At 35.6% G+C, this 21,453-nt stretch overlaps 1 protein-coding gene across 2 annotated transcripts in view; it reads right to left on the bottom strand.

Moving 5' to 3' along the window:
• Nucleotides 1-21,453, bottom strand: part of FAP (fibroblast activation protein alpha) — a 72,841-nt gene that overhangs the window by 35,650 nt on the left and 15,738 nt on the right. Inside the window, exons 3-12 of one of the 2 annotated variants that reach the window (XM_033231297.1) lie at nt 20,861-20,959; nt 19,821-19,915; nt 18,805-18,879; nt 17,942-17,994; nt 14,163-14,235; nt 13,372-13,492; nt 11,991-12,145; nt 9,888-9,991; nt 7,926-8,061; nt 3,962-4,006 (exon numbers count right to left, since the gene is read on the bottom strand). In XM_033231297.1, coding sequence (XP_033087188.1) covers nt 3,962-4,006; nt 7,926-8,061; nt 9,888-9,991; nt 11,991-12,145; nt 13,372-13,492; nt 14,163-14,235; nt 17,942-17,994; nt 18,805-18,879; nt 19,821-19,915; nt 20,861-20,959 — 956 coding nt within the window. The remainder of the gene's footprint in view (nt 1-3,961; nt 4,007-7,925; nt 8,062-9,887; nt 9,992-11,990; nt 12,146-13,371; nt 13,493-14,162; nt 14,236-17,941; nt 17,995-18,804; nt 18,880-19,820; nt 19,916-20,860; nt 20,960-21,453) is intronic. The other variant, XM_033231298.1, reaches the window with a different exon arrangement.

Below are 21,453 nucleotides of genomic sequence, written 5' to 3'. Positions count from 1 at the left end.
AAAGCCATTTAAAATATTTTACCTGGAAGGTGAGATTATTTACTGCCATGTAATATCTTGCCATAGCTGTTAAATGACCTAAAGCGGATGCCCTAAACTAAGTGCACATTCAATCAAAAGCACAAGCTTTCAAGCATCAAGAAGAAAATTCATTTTTTTTTTGAACCAAGGGATTTTGCCAGCTGCCTAAAGAAGGTGTAGTGTGTTGCTTAAATTATTTTAAAATAATTGGTGTGACTTTGCAGTCTAAGCATAATGCCTTCAGTGCTTGTTCTCCAAATTTAAGGAATTAAGCACTAGGTTCCTTTGATTAACTCTTCACTTTTCTGTCTGTTCTCTACAGAGCAAAAAAACAAAACAAAACAAAACAAAAAATGTTTCAAAAGCAAATTTGTTGTTATTTTTTCTGATTAAATACCAAAAAAGGAGTTAGGCTTTTAATCCTAAATAAAGAGACTGGATGTGCCAGTGCTGGAGGGAAAAAGTGATAAGTAAAGTTCTCAGGAAACCTATTTGCTAGTTCTGTGCCTGCAACTAACAGATCAGTTACTTTTAACTAGACATTTAATCTCCCTTTTCTAATTCATTAGGTGATTTCTGAGAGTCTTTTTCCATTTTAAATATCTCTGACAAATTCAAAAGAAACCACATATCAAAAATAGCTCTTAAAATTTATACTAATACGACTAGCATGTATACTTTATCTAAAGACCCTATAAATGTTACTTGAACGAATGTCTGAAATACATACACATTTCTAGTTTTTTCTGGTTAATTTTATTAAGCCACTAGTTTCATTGTAGGTCAAAGGAAGCTATTAAATACACAATATAGTATTACATATGAGTTATGGCTATATAAAATTGTGGCCAGACTTTTTCAAAAGGCATGTCAGAACTCACAAAAGCTAATTAATAATCCATTTAAAGCAGGTGCCTTGGGAGGGTGTAAACTTACTCTTGAAAACAATCATTGCAAATACTTTTTGATAATTTCTCTTCTGGAATTTAGAAGTTTTACTGACTACTGAATACATGTGAAGAGATTGAGATTAGTATATAAAAATAAGTTGCTCCCAATAAAATTATAAAACTATGAATATTAAAATGATCTGGCACAAAAATCACATGTCCCAGATAAGTAACTCATTTACTCTCTAGATTTAGTTGGGAATGACTTTTATTTAATACAAGGACCTCATCTTCTCCCAAAGGAGAGGTATGCGCCTCCACTGAGGGTATTTTTTTTTTAAAGTTCTTCAGCTGGACTGGGCACGGTGGCTCATGCCATTTAGTTGGGAATGACTTTTGATTTAGTGTAAGGACCTCATCTTCTCTCAAAGGAGGCATATGTGCCTCCATTGAGGGTATTTTGTTTGTTTGTTTGTTTGATTTTGAGATGGAGTCTCGCTCAGTCGCTCAGGCTAGAGTGCCGTGGCGCGATCTCCGCTCACTGCAAGCTCCGCCTCTCGGGTTCACGCCATTTTCCTGGCTCAGCCTCCCAAGTAGCTGGGACTACAGGCGCCCGCCACCATGCCCGACTATTTCTTTTGTATTTTTAGTAGAGACGGGGTTTCACCGTGTTAGCCAGGATGGTCTCCATCTCCTGACACTGAGGGTATTTTTTTAAAAAGTTCTACAGCTGGGCCGGAGGCGGTGGCTTATGCCTGTAATCCCAACACTTTGGAAGGCCGAGGAGGGTGGATCACGAGGTCAAGAGGTTGAAACCATCCTGGCTAACACGGTGAAACCCCGTCTCTACTAAAAATACAAAAATTAGCCGGGCGTGGTGGCGGGCGCCTGCAATCCCGGCTACTCGGGAGGCTGAGGCAGGAGAATTACTTGAACCCGGGAGGCGGAGCTTGCAGTGAGCCAAGATCACGCCCCTGCACTCCAGCCTGGCGACAGAGTGAGACTCCATCAGGAAAAAAAAAAAAAAGATTTTAAAGCTTTGCAGGCAATTCATTCATTCATTCAGCTCAATTTGATGAGAATGCAAGGTTAGTGCAATACAGATTTTTTAAATTATTAAGATGCTGAAGATGCTTATAAATATGAGCTTTCAAAAGATGCATTCTAAAGTGTTTCAGAGTGTTTTGAACACTGCAGCATTTTCAAAATAAATGTGTACAGATGCTCAAGATAATGTCTTTGAAAGGGTTGTTGGTATCATTGTTGATATAATTATAAAATTACATTATTCATATACCTGTATAGCAAATCTAGTTATATTATCATCTTGGAGAACATAACTAAAGAATATTTTCAAGCACTATTTATTCTCTTCATTCTTTACTAGAAATATTTGTAATGGGAGTGGATTGGTAGATTAACTTTTTTTCCTCAAAATTTCAAATACCGATCTAAGAATTACCTTTCTGAAAGGTGAGAGTCAGAGATTCAGATTGATTAAGAATCCATAAAATTTAGAGAATACTTTTCTTTCACTGAATACTACTCTTTTTTCCTGTGATATTTAGCACAGTAGGAAAAGTGAGGTCAAATAGGAGTGGTTTTTTTTTTTCTCTGAATTACATAGTTATCTTTATTATCTTTTTACCTCAGAATGTAATTTACATTTACTGTATATAATAAAGTAACTATTCCCTAGTTAATGAATAAAACTGCAGTATCTTTTTTTTTTTTTTTGAGACGGAGTCTCGCTCTGTCGCCCAGGCTGGAGTGCAGTGGCCAGATCTCAGTTCACTGCAAGCTCCGCCTCCCGGGTTCACGCCATTCTCCTGCCTCAGCCTCCCGAGTAGCTGGGACTACAGGCGCCGGCCACCTCGCCCGGCTAGTATTTTTTTTGTATTTTTTTAGTAGAGACGGGGTTTCACCGTGTTAGCCAGGATGGTCTCGATCTCCTGACCTCGTGATCCGCCAGTCTCGGCCTCCCAAAGTGCTGGGATTACAGGCTTGAGCCACAGCGCCCGGCAAAACTGCAGTATCTTTAATTAAAGACAGAGTATAAATTAAACAGCATGTAAGCCAAAATCAACTGGATCCAGAAAAGTGTACAATTAAGAGTTTTTAATATTTGAAGGTTATCACTTTACAATTTATCTTTTTCCCAGCCAATTTAAGTTTAAATTTTTATATAATTTATCCTCTTGTAATTGATTTCTGACTTTTTTTTGTCCTTGGATCATGGGCTAATGTGTTAAACCAGGTCTTAAGAGTTTCCTTTTTCGTTGCATAATGCGTCCAAATCTTAGAGAAGTAGCCTTTCATCTTCAAATACTAATTGAATTGAATTATGTGTTTGTGGTAAGTGGCAGCATCTACCAACGTTCACTTACTCTCTTGTCTTAATTTTTATTCTTCATATATGATATAAAATACAATTGGTATTTACCTCAAGCATCATTTTTACATTAAAAATCCTCCTCAATTATTGAATAAATCTGTCCTAAACTTCCAAATATAAATGATCACAAAAAACAAAACACATGTTTTCCTGTTTGTTACCAAATCATTAAATACTGGAAGGAGTATACATATATGAAATTTAGTACATGTTATATGAAATTTAATAAGAGGCAGATTGTCTTTAAATTACAAGGATACCCAATGTATTTATTTTTTTAGATTCAGACGGCTAGTAATTATTAAGATTATTTTAACAGATCAAGAATTTTGTTTCCTTTTGAAAAATGATCTATATTGTATTTGTTTAAAAAGTAATATTAGTTCTAGATATCAAGGATTCAGTTGACAAACTTAAAACTGGAACATGAGGAGTATTATAAGTTATTTTCAATAGAATTCTAAAAAGATGGACATTGAAATTGTCTGGCACAAAATCACTCAAGAGATCACTACCTATATGTTTTATACCTTGCTATGTTTTCTATGAAAATAAGTAGTGCCAGTTTGGGTACATTGCAGATAGTCCTTTGATAGCTGAGAATCTGTCAAATTTCATTTGAAATTTACATAAGAAAAAGATAGCAAAATCATACTCCACCAGCCCATCCAGTTCTGCTTTCTTCTACATGCTCCTGGGTCTAAAAGACAAAAGATCACATCGAACATAGTATTAGGAGAACATTTTTTTCCTAAACATAATCTGGACATTTGGAAACAGTTAAGCTGCCTGATCAGAGTGTACCATTACTAGTCAACTAACTTAGTTGAGTTTAAAAGGACAATATTAAAACTCTCATATAACAGCACTGTTGTATATACATGGGTAATTTAATTGCAGATCCTTAATAATTATGCCTAAACCTTCCATGAGGCAGTGACTTGGAATTATCACAACATCTATGGAGGCCCAGCACAATCCACTTGATGTAGTGTAGGTAAAACAGTGGAGTTTAGGTTAAATTCTTTCTTTTCTGGGTCCCACGAAGTAGCTAAAATTTTAAAATTTGCACTGAATCTTATTTCGGGTTATATTTTAACATAATGTAATTGATTATTTACTGAACAAACATTTAGTAATCCTAAAAGAATGACTAGACTTTTCTAGACAAATAATTAGAAAAAGAAGAACATTCTAGGAAAAATAAATAGCATAGAGACCAGACCAGCTTAGTCACCCAACAGATGGTTCAGTATGGCTGAGTGGAGAGTGACTACAGGAAAGAGTTAGAAGATGAAGGAGAATGCATGTTTATAAGCAAGATCTTGGAGAAACTTTATGGCACCCTAAAAAGTTTCAACTTCTCCTGTTTGGTAAATCTTTTGAAGGTCTTCCAATTCACAATTTGGAAAATAAAATTATGAACATGATGCAGAGGATAAACTAGAAGTGGGTAAGAGGGAAGGAGGCAGAGAGACCAACTGGAAGACTATTGTAATATTTGGGAAAAGAATGATAAAGACTCTAATCAAGCTCAAGGCAGTGAGGATGGAACAGAGAAAATGAAGCCATACATATTGAAAAGTTCAAATCCTCAGAAATAAGTCTGAGAGTTATTGGCAAGTATACTAGAAAGCTCTGGTATAGATTAAAATTACCCAAAGTGAATAAGTACAGAGTTGAGACAGACAGCAGGATGGATAATCAGCAGACCATTTCCTCTTTTTGCTAGGGATACGGGTTGGAAATGTATTTCTCAGCCTTCCTTCAGTTGACTGTGGTTATTTGATAAGTTCCAGTGTGTGAACAGAAATGGGTTGCTTTTGGGCCTAGCCCATAAAAACCTCTCTTACGTTATCCTTCATTCTTTTCTCCATCCCTCAACTGGATGTTGATGCTCAGGTTTGACCAACTTTGGAATAGTGTTGGAAGCCAGTTAGCAGAAATGCCATCACCTGGGTTCCTGAATGACTATATGGAGCAGAGTACACCAATCCCCAACCCCCACCATACCCCACTTACCTGGACTCACTATTGGATGGTTACATGAATGTGCAATAACTTTCTACTGTATTAACCCACTGAATGATTGGAGGTTTTTATTGTTGTTGTTACAGCAGTTAGCCTACCTTGCAAATACATTAACTTGGAGAATAATAAGATTTCTAGAGAAGTCAGAAGAAGAGCTGGAAAGGAAAAGAACAGTCAATGAAGCAGAAGGAGAACCATGAGAGGGTGTACTGTCATAAAAGGCAAGGGAATAACAAATTTTAAGAACACAGTCTGGATTTTCTCTTATAGGGATAGGCCAGTGCCTCAGAGAGAACAAGTAAGATAAGACTTGGAAAAAATGGTGAAACTTTTTGGATTTATTATTTTTAGCCATAAAAGTAAAATTAATTTTAATTCCCTTTTCAGAGGAGGAAGCATAATATAAAAGATGTTTCTTCCCCTAACTACAAATGTCTTGATAAATCTCGCTATTAGAATTTATTACAAGTCGTTGTTATCAGTTTCCTTTGCCTCTTTGTTTTGGGCGTGACTCTCAGCATGAATTAAATGTTGCTGGGTCACTTAACCTTAAATATTGTTTTCATAGTGCGTGCACACACACACACACACACACACACACACACACACATCAGTCATGAGGATGGTTTCTGGGAAATTCAACACTGTTGTTCTCATATCTCAAAATATGTTGCATGTATTTATCAAACTATTTTGAAACAGAGGTGTTTAGAAATTCTAAGGTTATTCAAACATGATATTCTAAATTTAAGCACTGTTTTCTGGCTGTAAAACTAAAGTTTATATTCCAGGGACTTCCACACCTCATTGAATGAGCATCTTAAATGTTCTGTCAGTTTGGATTAAAGTTGTCTCAGATTTTGATAAATTAGAATTTCAGATTTCAAAGCAATCACAGTTTTAAAATTCCTAGTTTTAGAAGCTAAAAACTGTGTTTAAATTATAAATCTCATCATGTTCAAACTAATAAAATTAAAGCAATAGTCCCTAATACCTAGATTCATTGAAAAGTTTAAAGATATAGTCGCCCAAAGCTGACTAATCAGACCAATTGTTTCTAATTAACTAGCATAATCAAGATTAGTCTATCCTTTCTTTGCCTATGATACTGCATTAAAGCCAAAATCTTCCTGCTTTGTATATCAAAATATATATAAGATAAAAATACGCTTCTAGCATATTCCATCAAAATTAGTCAAGCCTCTCACAGACACAGTAGTGATTTAAAAAAATATTTTTAGCCTGAGTAATGTTGACTATTATAGTCCTGATATATTTCCAAACAGACTCATATGACTTTTTTCTTGCAAAACATAATGTCCTAATTTCTAAATGAAATTTAGTGATTTACTTTGATTGTTCTGTGCTTTTCTTTTTACTTTATAAAATATGATTATTCTATATTTGTTTTAATGAAACATTTCTTCATAATTAGAAGCCTCGTGAAGTATACCCATCAAATATCCTATTTAAAGAAAACATTTTGTATCTCTTAGACTCTAATGTGAGTAATTAAGAACAGACTTATTTTAAAGTTTATACATTGGTTAAGCGGTTTTTCTGACTCATTAATTCAACAGATTACATTTGAATTTGAGCAATAGAAACAATTAAAACTCAACAATAAATCTGTGCTTAGTTTTCAAGGCCTTTTTTGCCCAAAATTAGTAGATATCGGGAACTGTCCTAAGATAACCTGATAACAGAATAATTAGGTCTAATATCTTATGTCACATTCTCAGTAATTCTCATTTGATTTTAAAATCAAAATATTTGGGCGGGGTGTGGTAGCCCACGCCTGTAATCCCAGTACTTTGGGAGGCTGAGGTGGGCGGATCATGAGGCCAAGAGATCGAGACCATCCTGGCCAACATGGTGAAACCCCATGTCTACTAAAAATTAAAAAATTAGCTGGATGTGGTGGTGCATGCTTGTAGTCCCAGCTACTCAGGAGGCTGAGGCAGGAGAATCACTTGAACCTGGAAGACGGAGGTTGCAGTGAGGCCAGATCAACCACTACACTCCAGCCTGGTGACAGAGTGAGACTCCATCTCAAAAAAAAAACCAAAAAAAAAAAAAAACCAGAAATAAGAATATCTGGATTTCCTTTGATAATATCCATTTCCTTTATAATTTTTCATTTTTAATATTGAATAGAACATACATGCCCCATTTGCATTTCTTCTCTGGTTCTTTTGTTTAAAACATATATATTTACCTAGTAGACCCATGTTATGGTTTCATCTGCATTATTTTGCTGTTTATTGGACTGCCAATGTTATAATCTCAAAAGGTTGGTTTACCATCATAATTGAGAACCAGATATCTGATTTTCCCAATGTCATGTTGTCCCATTTTTAATTTTTGGCTATTCAATTTCAAGGTTTAAGTCATTGAAGAAAATAAAAGACATCCTATTTATTTAATAAAATGATGGACCCGTGAATACTGAGTGCTTTTTTGCAAAGCAGTTGGGAGTTGAATGCAGTAATCCTGGCTTTACAACATAAAATGTTAGCTATAGATGAATCCCCACTATTGTGCCTTGATCTTCAGAAATATGTATCTGTGATCTTAATATACCCTACCTTTGGACAATCCCATGTCTGCCAGTCTTCCCTGAAATCACATAAAGACAAGACCGAAACATTCTGGACTCTTTTTAGCCACTGCAAACATACTCGTTCATCAGTAACCCACGTGAGCCAACTGAAATAATAATCACTGCAAATAACATAGAAACAGATAATCACAACCATAAACCAGTTTCACACAAAAAATAATTTCTTAATTTTTGTTTTCTGAAGAATATATGTCATTAAGATACAACACTTATTTAATAGCTAAGGAAGAAGAAACATTCCTTTCTCTGGAGAGAAAGTTTAAATAGCTCTACTTACTTAAAAAGTATCTATGAGAGTTTCTTCATCTAATGAAATCATTTCATATGTGAGTTTTCTCCCCGTTTCTGGATTTTAACATCTTAGAAAAGAATTTAAAACATAATGCCAAAGCTACTGATCAATCTAGAGGGGAAACAAAGCATTAAACTGACATTTTGCAACAAGTAAACTCAATTTTTCACCTTATAATTAGTTGAGAGAGAGACAAGTGTGATAAAAGGATAATCTTTGTTCCCTGGCGGATTCATGTTGGAAGCTGTTTTAGCTGTGACTATGGTCAGGTATTGAAATTCAGGCTTGTGGAATGAATCACAGATGATGTATGCGAAGTAACTCAAATAGTGTTTGGCACATACTAGATGTCAGTGAATGGCAGCAATGATTCCATGACTCTGAGGATGAACTAGTAGGTAGAGAACATCAACATAAGATGAATCACAAACTTCTGGAAAATTGATGTAAAGGAAATCACAGAGCTGCAAGGGGCCTCAGGCTCAAATCCGGGCTTTGTGTCCTAATAGTTACATACCTTTAGGCCAGTTACGGCCAGTTACTTAACTATTCTATTTTTATATAAAATCAGAATAATAATATTACCTATTTTAAAGATTGCTGTAAAGATTGGCTGACAGTGCTTAAACCGCTTAAGAACTATGTCTGCTACATGATGAGTGTTCAGAATATGTTTGCTACTACTATTTTATTGTTAGTATTTTACAGCTGTTCAAACAAGCCTCTGGAATCCTTATGTTATGCTCATTTGCCACCTATGAAGAATGACACTTTTAAAAAAATGATGCATAAAGTTTTCATCCACTCGATCAGGGTGGGGGATAGCAGATAATTCAAAAATGTAAAGTCACGTTTGATTATACATGAGTGGACTCAGCAAGGCCCAGTAGAAGCCTCTCTGGGGTTCTTTTAAACCCTATTAATGATCAGTCACTTGATCTTGGCTATTCTTCATGAGGCAGAAGGAGAAGACCCAAGCTTGGCCCACTAGGCATTGGGAAGTGTTAAGAAAGCCCAACAGGCAGGGCCTTGGGCACCTCTTCCCCTTAGCCACTTCAGCCAGAAAGACCACAGTGGACTGACTGAAGGTTGCTGTAATCTGGACTAATCAGACAACGAGACATAGGGCATCATGCTCGGGAAGTGAGAACGCTTCACGTCTCTGCCTGCCTACAGTTCATCTCTAGACAACTCTAAAACCAGATAAATGAGAATACCCTGTTTCATAGTGAAAAATGCTAATTTTTTGAGAGGGTCAGCTTATCTTCTCTTATTTACCATACACATGTGATCCACATAGATCCCCAAACCCTGGCTTGAGATAAAGTCAGCCAAACTTGAAAGAAGCCAGGGTAAGGGCATGCATCATTTTACTATCTGCCTACTTGTCCCAAGTTCACATCTGTACATCTGAGGAAGGTTTCACTTAGATTGATCACTGAGGTGACATTTATATGTGTAAAAGGGCTAATTTTGAAAAACCAATTAAGGAAACTTATTTGTCAGCTTTAATTTTGTATGTCTTTAACTTTGTGTGCAACTCTTATTTACTTATTTGTTTTTGCTTCTAGCATGCACAGCACAAACTCACTAGAATATAGGATAGAAAGATGGGAGGGATCTGAGATGAATTACCTTGAGGCTATCATTGCTGGAACAGGCACTTCCTGGGGACCTACATATGCAGGGTAAGTGGTATCGATAATAAATATCCGAACAACAGGATTCTTAGCTCCGGCCTGCCAAAAAAATTGAGATATATAACCTCCTAAAATTCCAATTATCACCACCATTTTAAAGAAATTGTAGGAATTTAGATATATTTTTCTAAGTGAATAATCTTATGTATATCACTGTGGAATACATTCTATTTATAACATGACAAGGAATTTCATTTCAATTTTACCTGCAGGGCAATTACAAATGTTGCGTCAACCAGAGTGAAAATAGGTGTTTTAAATGCCTAATGAGAGAGCTTTAATTTATAGGGAAAATCATTTTGGATATGAAAGTGCAGTTCTGTGAACTATATTCTCTTTTCTGATTTCCAAGATGGAGCTCTCTCATTTTTATTGTTGGGATAATTATAATAATAATCATATCTCTGTATACCAAGGAGAGTTCAGAGGGGGATTAATTTGAGAGGAGAAGAGAAAGAAAAAATAAGTGAAAGACACTTTTTGCTTTTGCCATATGATTTGGTCTAGGGCAATCACCAAATGCTCAGTCTCCTACTTGCTTGTATTATTACTGCCACCATCTCCAAAAGATGAGGGAAATTTCACCTCCAAATGAAGTATCCATGAGATTTATACTTTTCTTGTTTTGTGCTTTCTGTACTACTGCATACTTAAAATTTACATGACAGTATAGCTCATACCTAGACAGTTTCTTAGAGTTCCTCTGTTATTTTACTGTAGAAAGAGAGAATCTTGCAGTTGCAATAAAACTTAAATTTATGAAATGTAGGTACACAGTATTTAATGACTCAGTGCTGTTTGAATTCATCCAAAGAACTGTTCAATCTCCCTTAGGACCTCCCTGTTTCACTCCCAAGTTTATCAGGGGCTCCCTTAGTTTTTTGGAATTGTCCCACATCTCCACCTAATGCCAGATGTTTTAGCAACTTTAAGCCTCAAGGAAATATGAGAATGTGGGTCCCAACTTCCCAATGAGTGCCAGTCACTCTTCAGTTCTGGGTTCCCCATCTCTTCCTGCTCCCTTAGGTCCTCCCAAAGATCTGAGTTCTTTTACATCTTGGGTCCCCCCAAAATGCTAGGCCTCTCCTAAACATCTCCAGCTTCTAGAGTTTTTACACAGCTTTTAGACTTTTAACATAAATATTAGATTGTCTGCAATTCTATTTCTTTCTCTATGGCCACTTTGGCTTGCTTAGAATTCATTTGTGTGTATGCCACATCCATCCATCTTTGTCACACAGGGACCCACTGTGTCCAGCCATGACAATGTTCCTCTTGGCAAGTAAAAGGAATAGGATCCAAAGAACAAAGAAGTGAATTCTAAAATCGCATCCGATTCCTTGTGCAAGAGGTGAATTTGTACTTTGATTCCATTTTTCTGATACAATTTTTACATTGAAATTAGGATATAATGCTTCTTCACTGAGACATGACCCATTCTCCTACTGCACACTGAAGTCTCCTCCCTCCAGACGTAAGACTGGATAAAAAGAATGTATAACAACTCTACAATGTTAAATATTCAAAAAATTGTGGGCTCACACCATGTCTAATTCCTCCAAGGGAGAAATTGAGACTTACAAATTTAACCTATCTTGTATATCCTGAAAAGATCATAACCCATGCCTGCTTCTACCTGACAGAAACATCAAATTCAACATTTGTATTTCTTATTCTAGTTTGCATTTACATGAGAATTCAAGAGAGAATTGCAAAACAGAACTTTACCCTGAATTTGGAGCATGAAATATGAAAAAAAATTAAAATTAAGTTAAGCTTGTTTTTCCTCCATGATCAAGACCATATGTTTTTCAAAGATTCTGCAATAGATTTTGCAAAGACTACTTCATCCAGCACAACCAGATGTCCAAAGCAACAGATGTCCACATAAATAATAGAGCACAGTACAATGTTTGCCTTACAATGCACAAGGATAGGAAGCTCTCCAAACTTGTTGATCCCACCTTCACTCATGGTAAATCATTGCTCATTTTGATACCAGGAAAATGAAAGCATCTGCTGAAAGTATTCAACATACCTTTGGGTATGGAATATTTATTGTTCTAGGATATTGTTCATCGCCATAATAGGAATAGGCAATAACTGGTATATCTGTATCATTAAATTCCGCATATGCCAAAAATTTTCCATTAGGAGACCACCAGAGAGCGTATTTTGTAGCAAGCATTTCCTCTGAAAAATAAGTACTAAGATATTAACTATAATTACATCTTACTCTTAAAATCATTGTAAATACTTCTGAATAGCTATTTATCAACTGAAATAATTTATTTAATGTGGATGTGACATATGTCATACTTTGGTTATGAAAAAAATTACATAATCTGAGTTAAGAGGAATAGTTTAACCTTTTACTCTATATCAAACATCAATTAGCCTTGTTAGAAAATGACATTAATCAGAAATGTAATTTTTTAAATGAATAATAAACATGTCGGCAATAATTTTTTTCTTTCAGGGCAGCTTCAGGTTTTTTAGCCACCTAAAACAGCCAAAACAGAAAGAACTGTAATTGTACTAGAGAGTGGCATAAGGCCGGGCGCGGTGGCTCAAGCCTGTAATCCCAGCACTTTGGGAGGCCGAGACGGGCGGATCACGAGGTCAGGAGATCGAGACCATCCTGGCGAACACGGTGAAACCCCGTCTCTACTAAAAATACAAAAAAACTAGCCGGGCGAGGTGGCGGGCGCCTGTAGTCCCAGCTACTCCGGAGGCTGAGGCAGGAGAATGGCGGGAACCCGGGAGGTGGAGCTTGCAGTGAGCTGAGATCCGGCCACTGCACTCCAGCCTGGGCGACAGAGCGAGACTCCGCCTCAAAAAAAAAAAAAAAAAAAAAAAAGAGAGTGGCATAAACATTGAAAGTTACATTTCCCGCCTAGGAATTAAAAAAAAAAAAAAAACAGAGTTAGTTTAGATAGATAGATAGATAGATAGATAGATAGATAGATAGACAGACAGAGACTAGAAGTCTTTTTAAAGTCCAGTTAATTCCTGAATTGTACATTACCAAGAATGAGAACAAAATCAACAGAGTATCAGAAAGTAAAAATATTTTCCCATAAGATAACATAGACAGTTGTTTAGTTTTGAAAAAAAAATTTTTTTTCTAAAGAAAAATAAACATGAGAAAATGTACTAATGCAGCACCTGAGGACCATATACATGTTTTTGGATTATAAATCATAGTAATGTTAATGAAAATCAATTCTACCAGTCTTGTGATAACAAGAATTTGTTCTTTTAAAATACGTATGCCCTATTCGTAACCTACAGACAATTTTCAGCAATGCTACCCTTCATGGAAATAAGATACTACTCATCTAAATCTTACTAAATATATGAAATTATTTTAAACTAAAAGCCTAAAGCATTAACAGTAGAAAAGGAATACAGCTTACCTTCATAAACCCAGTCTGGGATTCCATTAAATATTTTATTTTCTCTTCCATTAAATGTTATTTGAAAAGGTGGATCTCCTGGTCTTTGTTTCAAATATATATTGTTGTGATAGACATATGCCTAGAAGTGGTGGTAAGGGGAAATTCCACAACAAATTAAATGAAGGCTGTATATTTGTTTCAGTTATTCCTCTAATACCTTTAAACAGAGTGGTAATAAAGATACAAAAAAGATTCACAACTAAAATATCATTTTAATAGGTCAAAAAATCCAACCACCTTACATTAACATCAATTATAAATTTTAAAGTCTGAATCAAATAAAAAGTAAAGCCTATTATTTTCTTAGTTGTTTCATTACCCCCAAATAAATAATTATGTATATTGACAGAAAGTTGAATAAATCTCTGAATATTAATAGCTAGCCAGATCTAATCTTTATTTAGAGTCCTTAAATAAGAGCTTGGACCAAATTTCATGTTGTCTGAAGCTAGTCTGGGAAACTTGTGAAAACCATATTTTTCCTGAGCTTTCTGGCACAACGCATTCTGGCTGAGTATAAGGATAAAGTTTTTGACTGCTATATTTAAAGAAGTCTATCCATGAGCTTGAGATTTTGCGGAATTCTCAGATGGGTTTCAATTTATCAAAACTCTTCCCGTTTTTAACCACTAAAATAGTCATGAATGTATTTTTTTTTTCTTTCAGGCAGGGAAATTTAACAAAGGCCAAAATCAAATGGCTCCTCTTTTATTTACATGATTAAACACTTCAAAAATTTAAACACTTACTAATTTACTCCCAACAGGCGACCAGCATAAATACTGAATTGGACGAGGAAGCTCATTTCCTCTTACAAATTCTCTAGAAGGAAAGAAAGAAAGAAAGAAAAACAACAAATCTTGCTGTTTAATGCAAAAAAATTAATAATCTGTATAAGCAGAAAAAATAAACAAACAATTAAAATTAAGGCTCATTCCCTCCGCACCTACAAACCTAATGAAAAGAATGCAGGAATGAAGAACTGGAGACATAGGTGTTGATTTCTGTTCTTCCAGTTGTTACCTAAAAGTCACTTAACTTTTCTGGGTGTCAGTTTTCTGACCTTTATCGTGAGGTGAATAGATTAAATACTTACAGACTGTCAAAGTGGAGAACATCTCTAGAAATTATCTAATACAATCCTCTCATTTTATAGAAAGTAAATATGAAGCTTAGAGAGCTGATAGAACTTTTTAAGACCACATTGCTAGTTCTTGGCAGACCTTGAATTAAACTCAAGTCCTTTTAACCCCTGGGATTGTAAAATTTGCACACACTAGACTGAAATGGTCACTGAAGTGCCTTCCAGCTCTGAAATTCTATAATTGTGCTGAAGTTTAGTATGTGCTCTTCTACATTCTCATTCACAACCCCCATCTCTGTGAATGCATATGCATTTCAAATTTTTGAAAATAAGATGCCATTTGACAATCTCCCCAGGGATCTGACTTGAAATCAGAAAAGGAAAGGAACATCTGATCTCAAGCTAAACTGAAAAACGGATTGTATACTGGGCAGTATGCCTTAAGCTTGTAAAGTCCTCCACCCATGGGGAAATTTCAAATAGTCTATTGGCCAAAACTCTCACTTTGATGCTTAGAGTCACTCTGCAAGTATTCAGTTAAGTGACTTGCATTGTGGAGCTTTTGTAGTTCTTCAGCAAGAATGCATTCAGATTTTTATAACTGTACAGAGTCATAGGATGTCATGCTTACTTTTTGACTTTTGTCATCTTGAAGATTGGATTAACAGTTTCATCAAGACTGCCTTCATGGGAAAGCAAAGCAAGACCTGCAGCCCAAGCACAATTTGAAGAGCCTCAAAAAAGACTCCTGCCCAACTCATCCAAAAAAAGCTCTCCAACCTGGACCTAACATGTGCCTGACACTTCTGCCTTTCCCATTCTTTTAATGTTTGGACAGTTGTGAAGATCTGTAACACACACTGCCTTGATGTAACTTTTTAGGTGCTTGCATGAGACCTAGCAAGTAACGAGGGAACATGGCATAGTTTTGAGTAGGGAAAGTGATTCCCGTGGAAAGTGACCATTGTCGCTGCAATGAGAGTCTTGGCCGCCAGAGGGCAGTACATGAGCACCAGGCCCCTGGGTGATCGGGAACACGTTGAAAGGGATGTGAGATCCCGGTTAAGATTGACCCAGGCCTGGCCGGCTCTCTCACGCCAGTAATCCAGTAATCGCAGCACTTTGGGCGGCGGATTACTTGAGGCCAGGAGTTCGAGACCAGTCTGGCCAATATGGAGAAACCCCGTACCTACAAAAACACAAAAATTAGTAGTGGTGGCACAAGCCTGTAATCCCAGCTACTTAGGAGGCTGAGGCAGGAGAATTGCTTAAACCCGGGAGGAGGAGGTTGCAGTGAGCCGAGATCACACCACTGCACTCCAGCCTGGGAGACAGAGCGAGACCCTGTCTCAAACAAAAGAAGAAGATGTTCTTCACCTGGTTCACAATTTGGTCTCAAGCTCATGTTACCTTTGATACTGTAACATTGTCTCAGTTTTCTGCATGCAGTGGAATCATCTATGCAATCACACAGGCAGCAGTAAGCTAAAAATCTCAGCGCATGTCTCAAGCCACCACAGCTGCCATTTTCTGTTTGCTGAGTCACTAAAGGTATGAGAAAAGGCGAGGGAGGATGCTTTACAAAGGCGTTCATCTCCTCAGTTTTGCCTACCTAGCTTGAAACCAGTACTGTCTTGTTTTCTCTATGCTAGATTTTTATAGAGTCTTCAAAGGCATATAAAGACTTGAAATTAGTGGTATTCAGGGAGGCCTGGAATCTCAAACAAATTTGCCATCCATCCTTCACTTCCTAAGTTATGCTGTATTTACCTGACTGCCCCCTCCCCAACTCTGAAATACTAGATAGTTGTGCAGAAAACAAAGAAACAAACAACAAAAACAGTGGTTTGATTAAATTCACTGCTGAGAAACTATTTAATGCGATTTTAGGCCATAAAGCTTATATAATCCATGATTAAAATATTAGGATTATCATTTTTTTGAATGCTGTTCAATTTGGCGAGCCTCAACAAAAGAATTTCAAAATGATTAAAAGAAAAACAAAGACATGATGAGAGCCTTGAGAAATTGGACTGAAAGACTAAGATTCCCCACTCACTAATCGAAAGATTTCTTAAGAGTAGGGCTGGTGCCCCAAGCTCATTTGCATCTCATTGTTATATGTGTTTCACATAGAAGGGGCTCAATAAATATTTTTAAAATTTGGTGATAATATGGATTCAGAGGCAAGAAGGACTCAGAATGCATTAGATGAATCTTAGATTCTACTTTAAGAAGCACTTGCTATTTCTTAATTTGACAGTTTAAGTAGATCAGAGTAATTCTTTTCTGAACATTTGAAAGAAGTAGATAGATAATTTTTTTTTTTAAATTGTGCTCTTGCTAGACAAAAGGGGAAATAGACCAGAAGTTTTTTTTCAATACCTCTTCAAGCCATATAATTATTTCCCCTTTTATATAACAGCAAAGAGGATATCACATTAAGATGAGTAGCTAAGGCAATTTATTGTCCAAACTTAGCCAGGGTGATTTTTCTAAAGTGCAAATCTGATCATGTCATTTTCCATTTAAAACCCTTGAATGAATCCTTATTGTCATCAGAAAGAAAGATCTAAATTCATTTTAATGATTTCCTCATTATTATTTGGCCTATGCTTCCTGGCTTGGCTGTTCCCCAACCTTACACCACCTCCTGCTAGTCAGCAGGCCCCTCCCTCAATTTCAAACAAATTGACCTACTTTGCATTTCCCAAACGCACAATGCTCTCCCTCCCCCTTTTAGGCCTTTACATATTCTTCCTGTTGCCAGAAATTCTCTTCGTCAATCCTTCGCCTATCTGCACATTCATTTAATTTTTTCTTTTAAATGGTAAATGCTTCAAACAGTTAACATATATATATATATATATATATATATATATATATGGAAAATGGTATTTGTCTGACAATTATCTACCAACTAAATTCAAAAGAACATTTAGTAGTTTACATGTCAAATATTTTTCCATTTTAAAAATAATTTTAACATTTTGTCATTTTTATAATAATTGATTTTAAAACAATTAATGGAGTATGTGTTCAGACACAACTAATGCTGCATCTCTCTCCCTCCCTTCCTCCTCCCATCAGTGAAATAGCCGCTCTCCTAAAAATAGTGTCTCATTCCCAAGAATGTTTTTGTGCTTTCCTATATATGTTTTGTCCATAAATAGCACATGTTTAATTTGATCTTCAAAAACAGAAAATCCAAAACAATATTGTGAATAAAGATACAAAATATTAGTCAAATAAAGAGGTGGGTATCCCATATAAGTATTTTCTTGAATTTTGTAAGCTTTATGGGTACATATATACTGTATTACTGAAAAGTAAGAAACATAGATCAGTAAGAAGATAAAGTCTTCTTAACCCCAAATCAGAGTTTGGAATGAAAACATTCTAGGTATTAGATTTAAGTAGTATTGATAAACAGAGGTGATTTACCCATTGCTAAGGTCATAGATGTAATATGTTGCTGTGTAAGAGTATCTCCAAAGCTGTCAGAAAGAAGAAAGACAAAAAACAAATTGCAATTGTTAGAAAGCTTATATCAATAATGTATAATCATATATCATCCAATTCAAAGTTCAGAATTATAAAAGGACTACTTTCACAAGACACAAGGAAGAATATGTTTCAATTCCAAATGAGTCTTCATTTAAAGAGTCTTACTGTGGACTTTTGTGCCGTTTGTGCAAGTTCCAGAACTAATCTCAGCAGTGATTCAACCCTCACTCCATAAAAAGCATACCCAAAGAAATTTCCTAACATAAAAAGCTTATCTTTGCATACTCTATCCCAGAAATTTTCCCTTCATGTTTTACCTGTATTGAAGCAAAACCACAATGATTTCCACAGTCCATAAGGAATACCCTGCACCTGGGTAATTCATTCTAATTATACCCCTTAAAATTGGGTAAAGAGAATTTCATTCAACATGTATTTTTGCTGCAAAATGCTTGCCTTTCTTTGAGTATAGTTTTAAAAATAATAATTGAAACAAATGAGTAAGAATATTTGGCTTATAATTCTTCGTGAACAAAGCTCTTCGTTTTCTTGTTAAGTATGTTTGTGCTGTTGTTAATGAATGATGCAAGTATTATTTTGGACTCTGTTCCTTAAAGTGCTTTCACACTTAAACAAGCTCCCTAAGATTGAAACATGTCTTGCTGAAGATTATTGGTGACCAGGGCCTGAATATTTAGAGGTAAAGACAGACTCTTGCTTTCTCATTTCTCACTTTTTTAAACCACCTTGTGGATTAGTAGGAGATATAATTGGATATAATCAAATTAAATAGTTGATACCTTTGAATAATCACTTTCTAGATATACAAATTGCCGATCAGGTGATAAGCCGTAATTTGAAGCATTCACACTTTTCTGAAATAATGAAGAGGTTGATTAGAATGCAGAAAAGATAACAAAGAGCCATGTAAATTTGTAGTTTTAAAAGAATATTATATTATTAACATATTCCTACATACATAGACTTTCAATGCAATTGAAAAACATATTTTGTGGAACTAAACTATAATTCAAAGAAATTTGCTAGATACTATGGGAGAAGGATTCAAGAGATAGTATATACTTTGTGATTTCAAGAAACTTATGAACTTGTTAAGGAGTAACATACTACAAATTAGAATGTCCTATAAAAGATTCAATATAGCATTGCAAAATTATTAAGAAAGAAATGATTAAACTCAAATCAGAGGATTATTGATTGCAAAGAGAAAGAGCGTATGATCTAAACTTGGTTTTAAAAGATTAGTAGGTTTTTCAGAGTGGAGAGAGTGGGAGGACTGGCAGCCCAGGGGACGGAACAGTTAAGTGCCCATACTTTATAGCTACCACTTATTAAGGACTTATTCTATGTTAGGCACTGCCCTACGCACTTGTAAATATTATTTCATTTAATTCTTTTATTAAACAAAAGAGGCATTATTATTCCCACTTTACCGAGGAAAACACTGAAGCATAATAAGATTCGTGTAGTGAAATCCTTTACCCAAGGTTTCACGACCAGTAAGGGACTGAGCCAGGATTTGAACCTCAATTGGCCTGACACTAAGGACTGAGTTCTTAACTCCTATCTTATGCTATACTATATTCAAAAAAGAGGAAAGATGTTAGGTGATTTAGAAGAAGCCAAAGACAGTAGTCTAATGGGATTAGCAGACAGAACTGGAAGACTCTAGTGGAGTATGGAGGTGGGAAGGCAAGGTGTGTCCACATCAGGTGCTAAGACTTTGAACTCTGTTTCTTGGTCAATGAAGAGCTGGCAAAGGTTTCTGAGGGGGAAGATGATGTTGGATACATACCATGGTTCTGTTACTCAAAATGGTATATGATTGTCCTGTTTCAATATTATAAAGTACTATATTGTTATCTGCAGATTGATGAAGATATTCTTGTCCTTTAAACAAGAAAGAAAACAAAATTTAAATGGTCTCTGTTAACAGGAAATGCATTCCTAACAGAAGAAACCTCTCCTATTTCACAGACCTACTTTGTTTTTCCTCTCTGTCCAGTACACATTGCTTTGTGAAATGTAAAATAGTAGGTTGGTGGTAGAAGGAAGAAGGTAGAATGCTTTGTTCTACTTCACACAAAGATGCCACATTTGCAAACAGCAGTCCTATTTTAGCTGATTCAGGGTGCTTAGGAACACAATTTGGTTTTCTCTGGGTTACAAAGGGGATAAACTAGTTTCAAATGTACATTTCTTTTGCAATAATAAACATAAATTATATTTAGATTGTGTTTGGTTCAACTTAAAACTCACTTTGCATTAATTTTATTTTCTTAAGAGAAAAAATTAAAATATTCCATTTTGTTCAGTGACACAAGATATGCAACTAAAACTGCATAGACTATTTAGTTGATCTCACTATTTATTTGATTAGATTTACTTTATAACGTCCTATTTTGAAAAGCTGTATGAAAATACCGATTTCATGACCCTTAAAGGGTTCATTGTCAGATTGAGATTTGCCTGTTCTCGAGATTATCCAGATTAATAATGGAATTTCTCTTTTGGTAAAATTTTTGTGACTTCTCCTAAATAAGAATATATCTACCATTCTCAAAAGTGATTACAGACGTTCAAATTATTTCACCAATGCTTTTTCAACGTTTCTTTTTCTATTTAAAACCCTATTGGCCTCATTGCTAAGGAGCAAATCCAGTATGAATGGCTTTGTCAAAATAATGGTTTTTTGAGCACTTGAATCATTCAGATAATTGTTCTTTTGTACATTTCAACTGATACGGCTTCAGTTACTATAGAGATGCATTGGCACTGAAATAAAAACCAAACAAAATACATTAAAAAACCCCTAAAGATAAATAATGCACTTACCTGAAATCCAGTTTGGAAAAAATGTTTTGTAAGAAAATGTCCCATTTAAAATATCCTTCAGTGTGAGTGCTCTCATTGTATTTTCTTCAGAGTTATGAACTTTGGGGGAAGAGCAAACACATCCTTATTAAAAAAAAAGGTTAACAACTCAAATAAATTCTAAGCCTGGCCTTCATCTATTCTTTCTTATATAATAATATCTGGTATTTGCTAAGTGGTTGTTGAACTCCTTTTGTAATAACTATTAGTTATTAATAATAGTATCTCCTTTTTTGTAGATAGGATAAGTAAGAATTAGGGAGGTAGTTTCACTGCCTGGAAGGGAAAACTGGCTGGAAACTGTAGGGGAAGATGAAGATTACAAAGGAAGGCCATGCAGAGCATGGTTCTTCAGGCAGTGAAGAGTTGTCAACGTTTTCCAGAAGGAAGATGAGATGAGGTTCCAACAACTCTAGTCTTTGCAGAGCTGGGATTACAGACCAGGTAGGTTTGGCTAAAATCCCACTCTCTTATGCAATTCACTGTATTTCCTCACATAGGTTTGGTTCAGATTTCAACTGATTTATCAATGATGTATTTTAGCATCCCAGTTG

The sequence above is a fragment of the Trachypithecus francoisi genome, unplaced genomic scaffold, assembly GCF_009764315.1.
Source record: "Trachypithecus francoisi isolate TF-2019V2 unplaced genomic scaffold, Tfra_2.0 Lachesis_group13, whole genome shotgun sequence".
Lineage (NCBI taxonomy): Eukaryota > Metazoa > Chordata > Mammalia > Primates > Cercopithecidae > Trachypithecus > Trachypithecus francoisi.
This window is presented reverse-complemented; position numbering and strand designations above follow the sequence as displayed.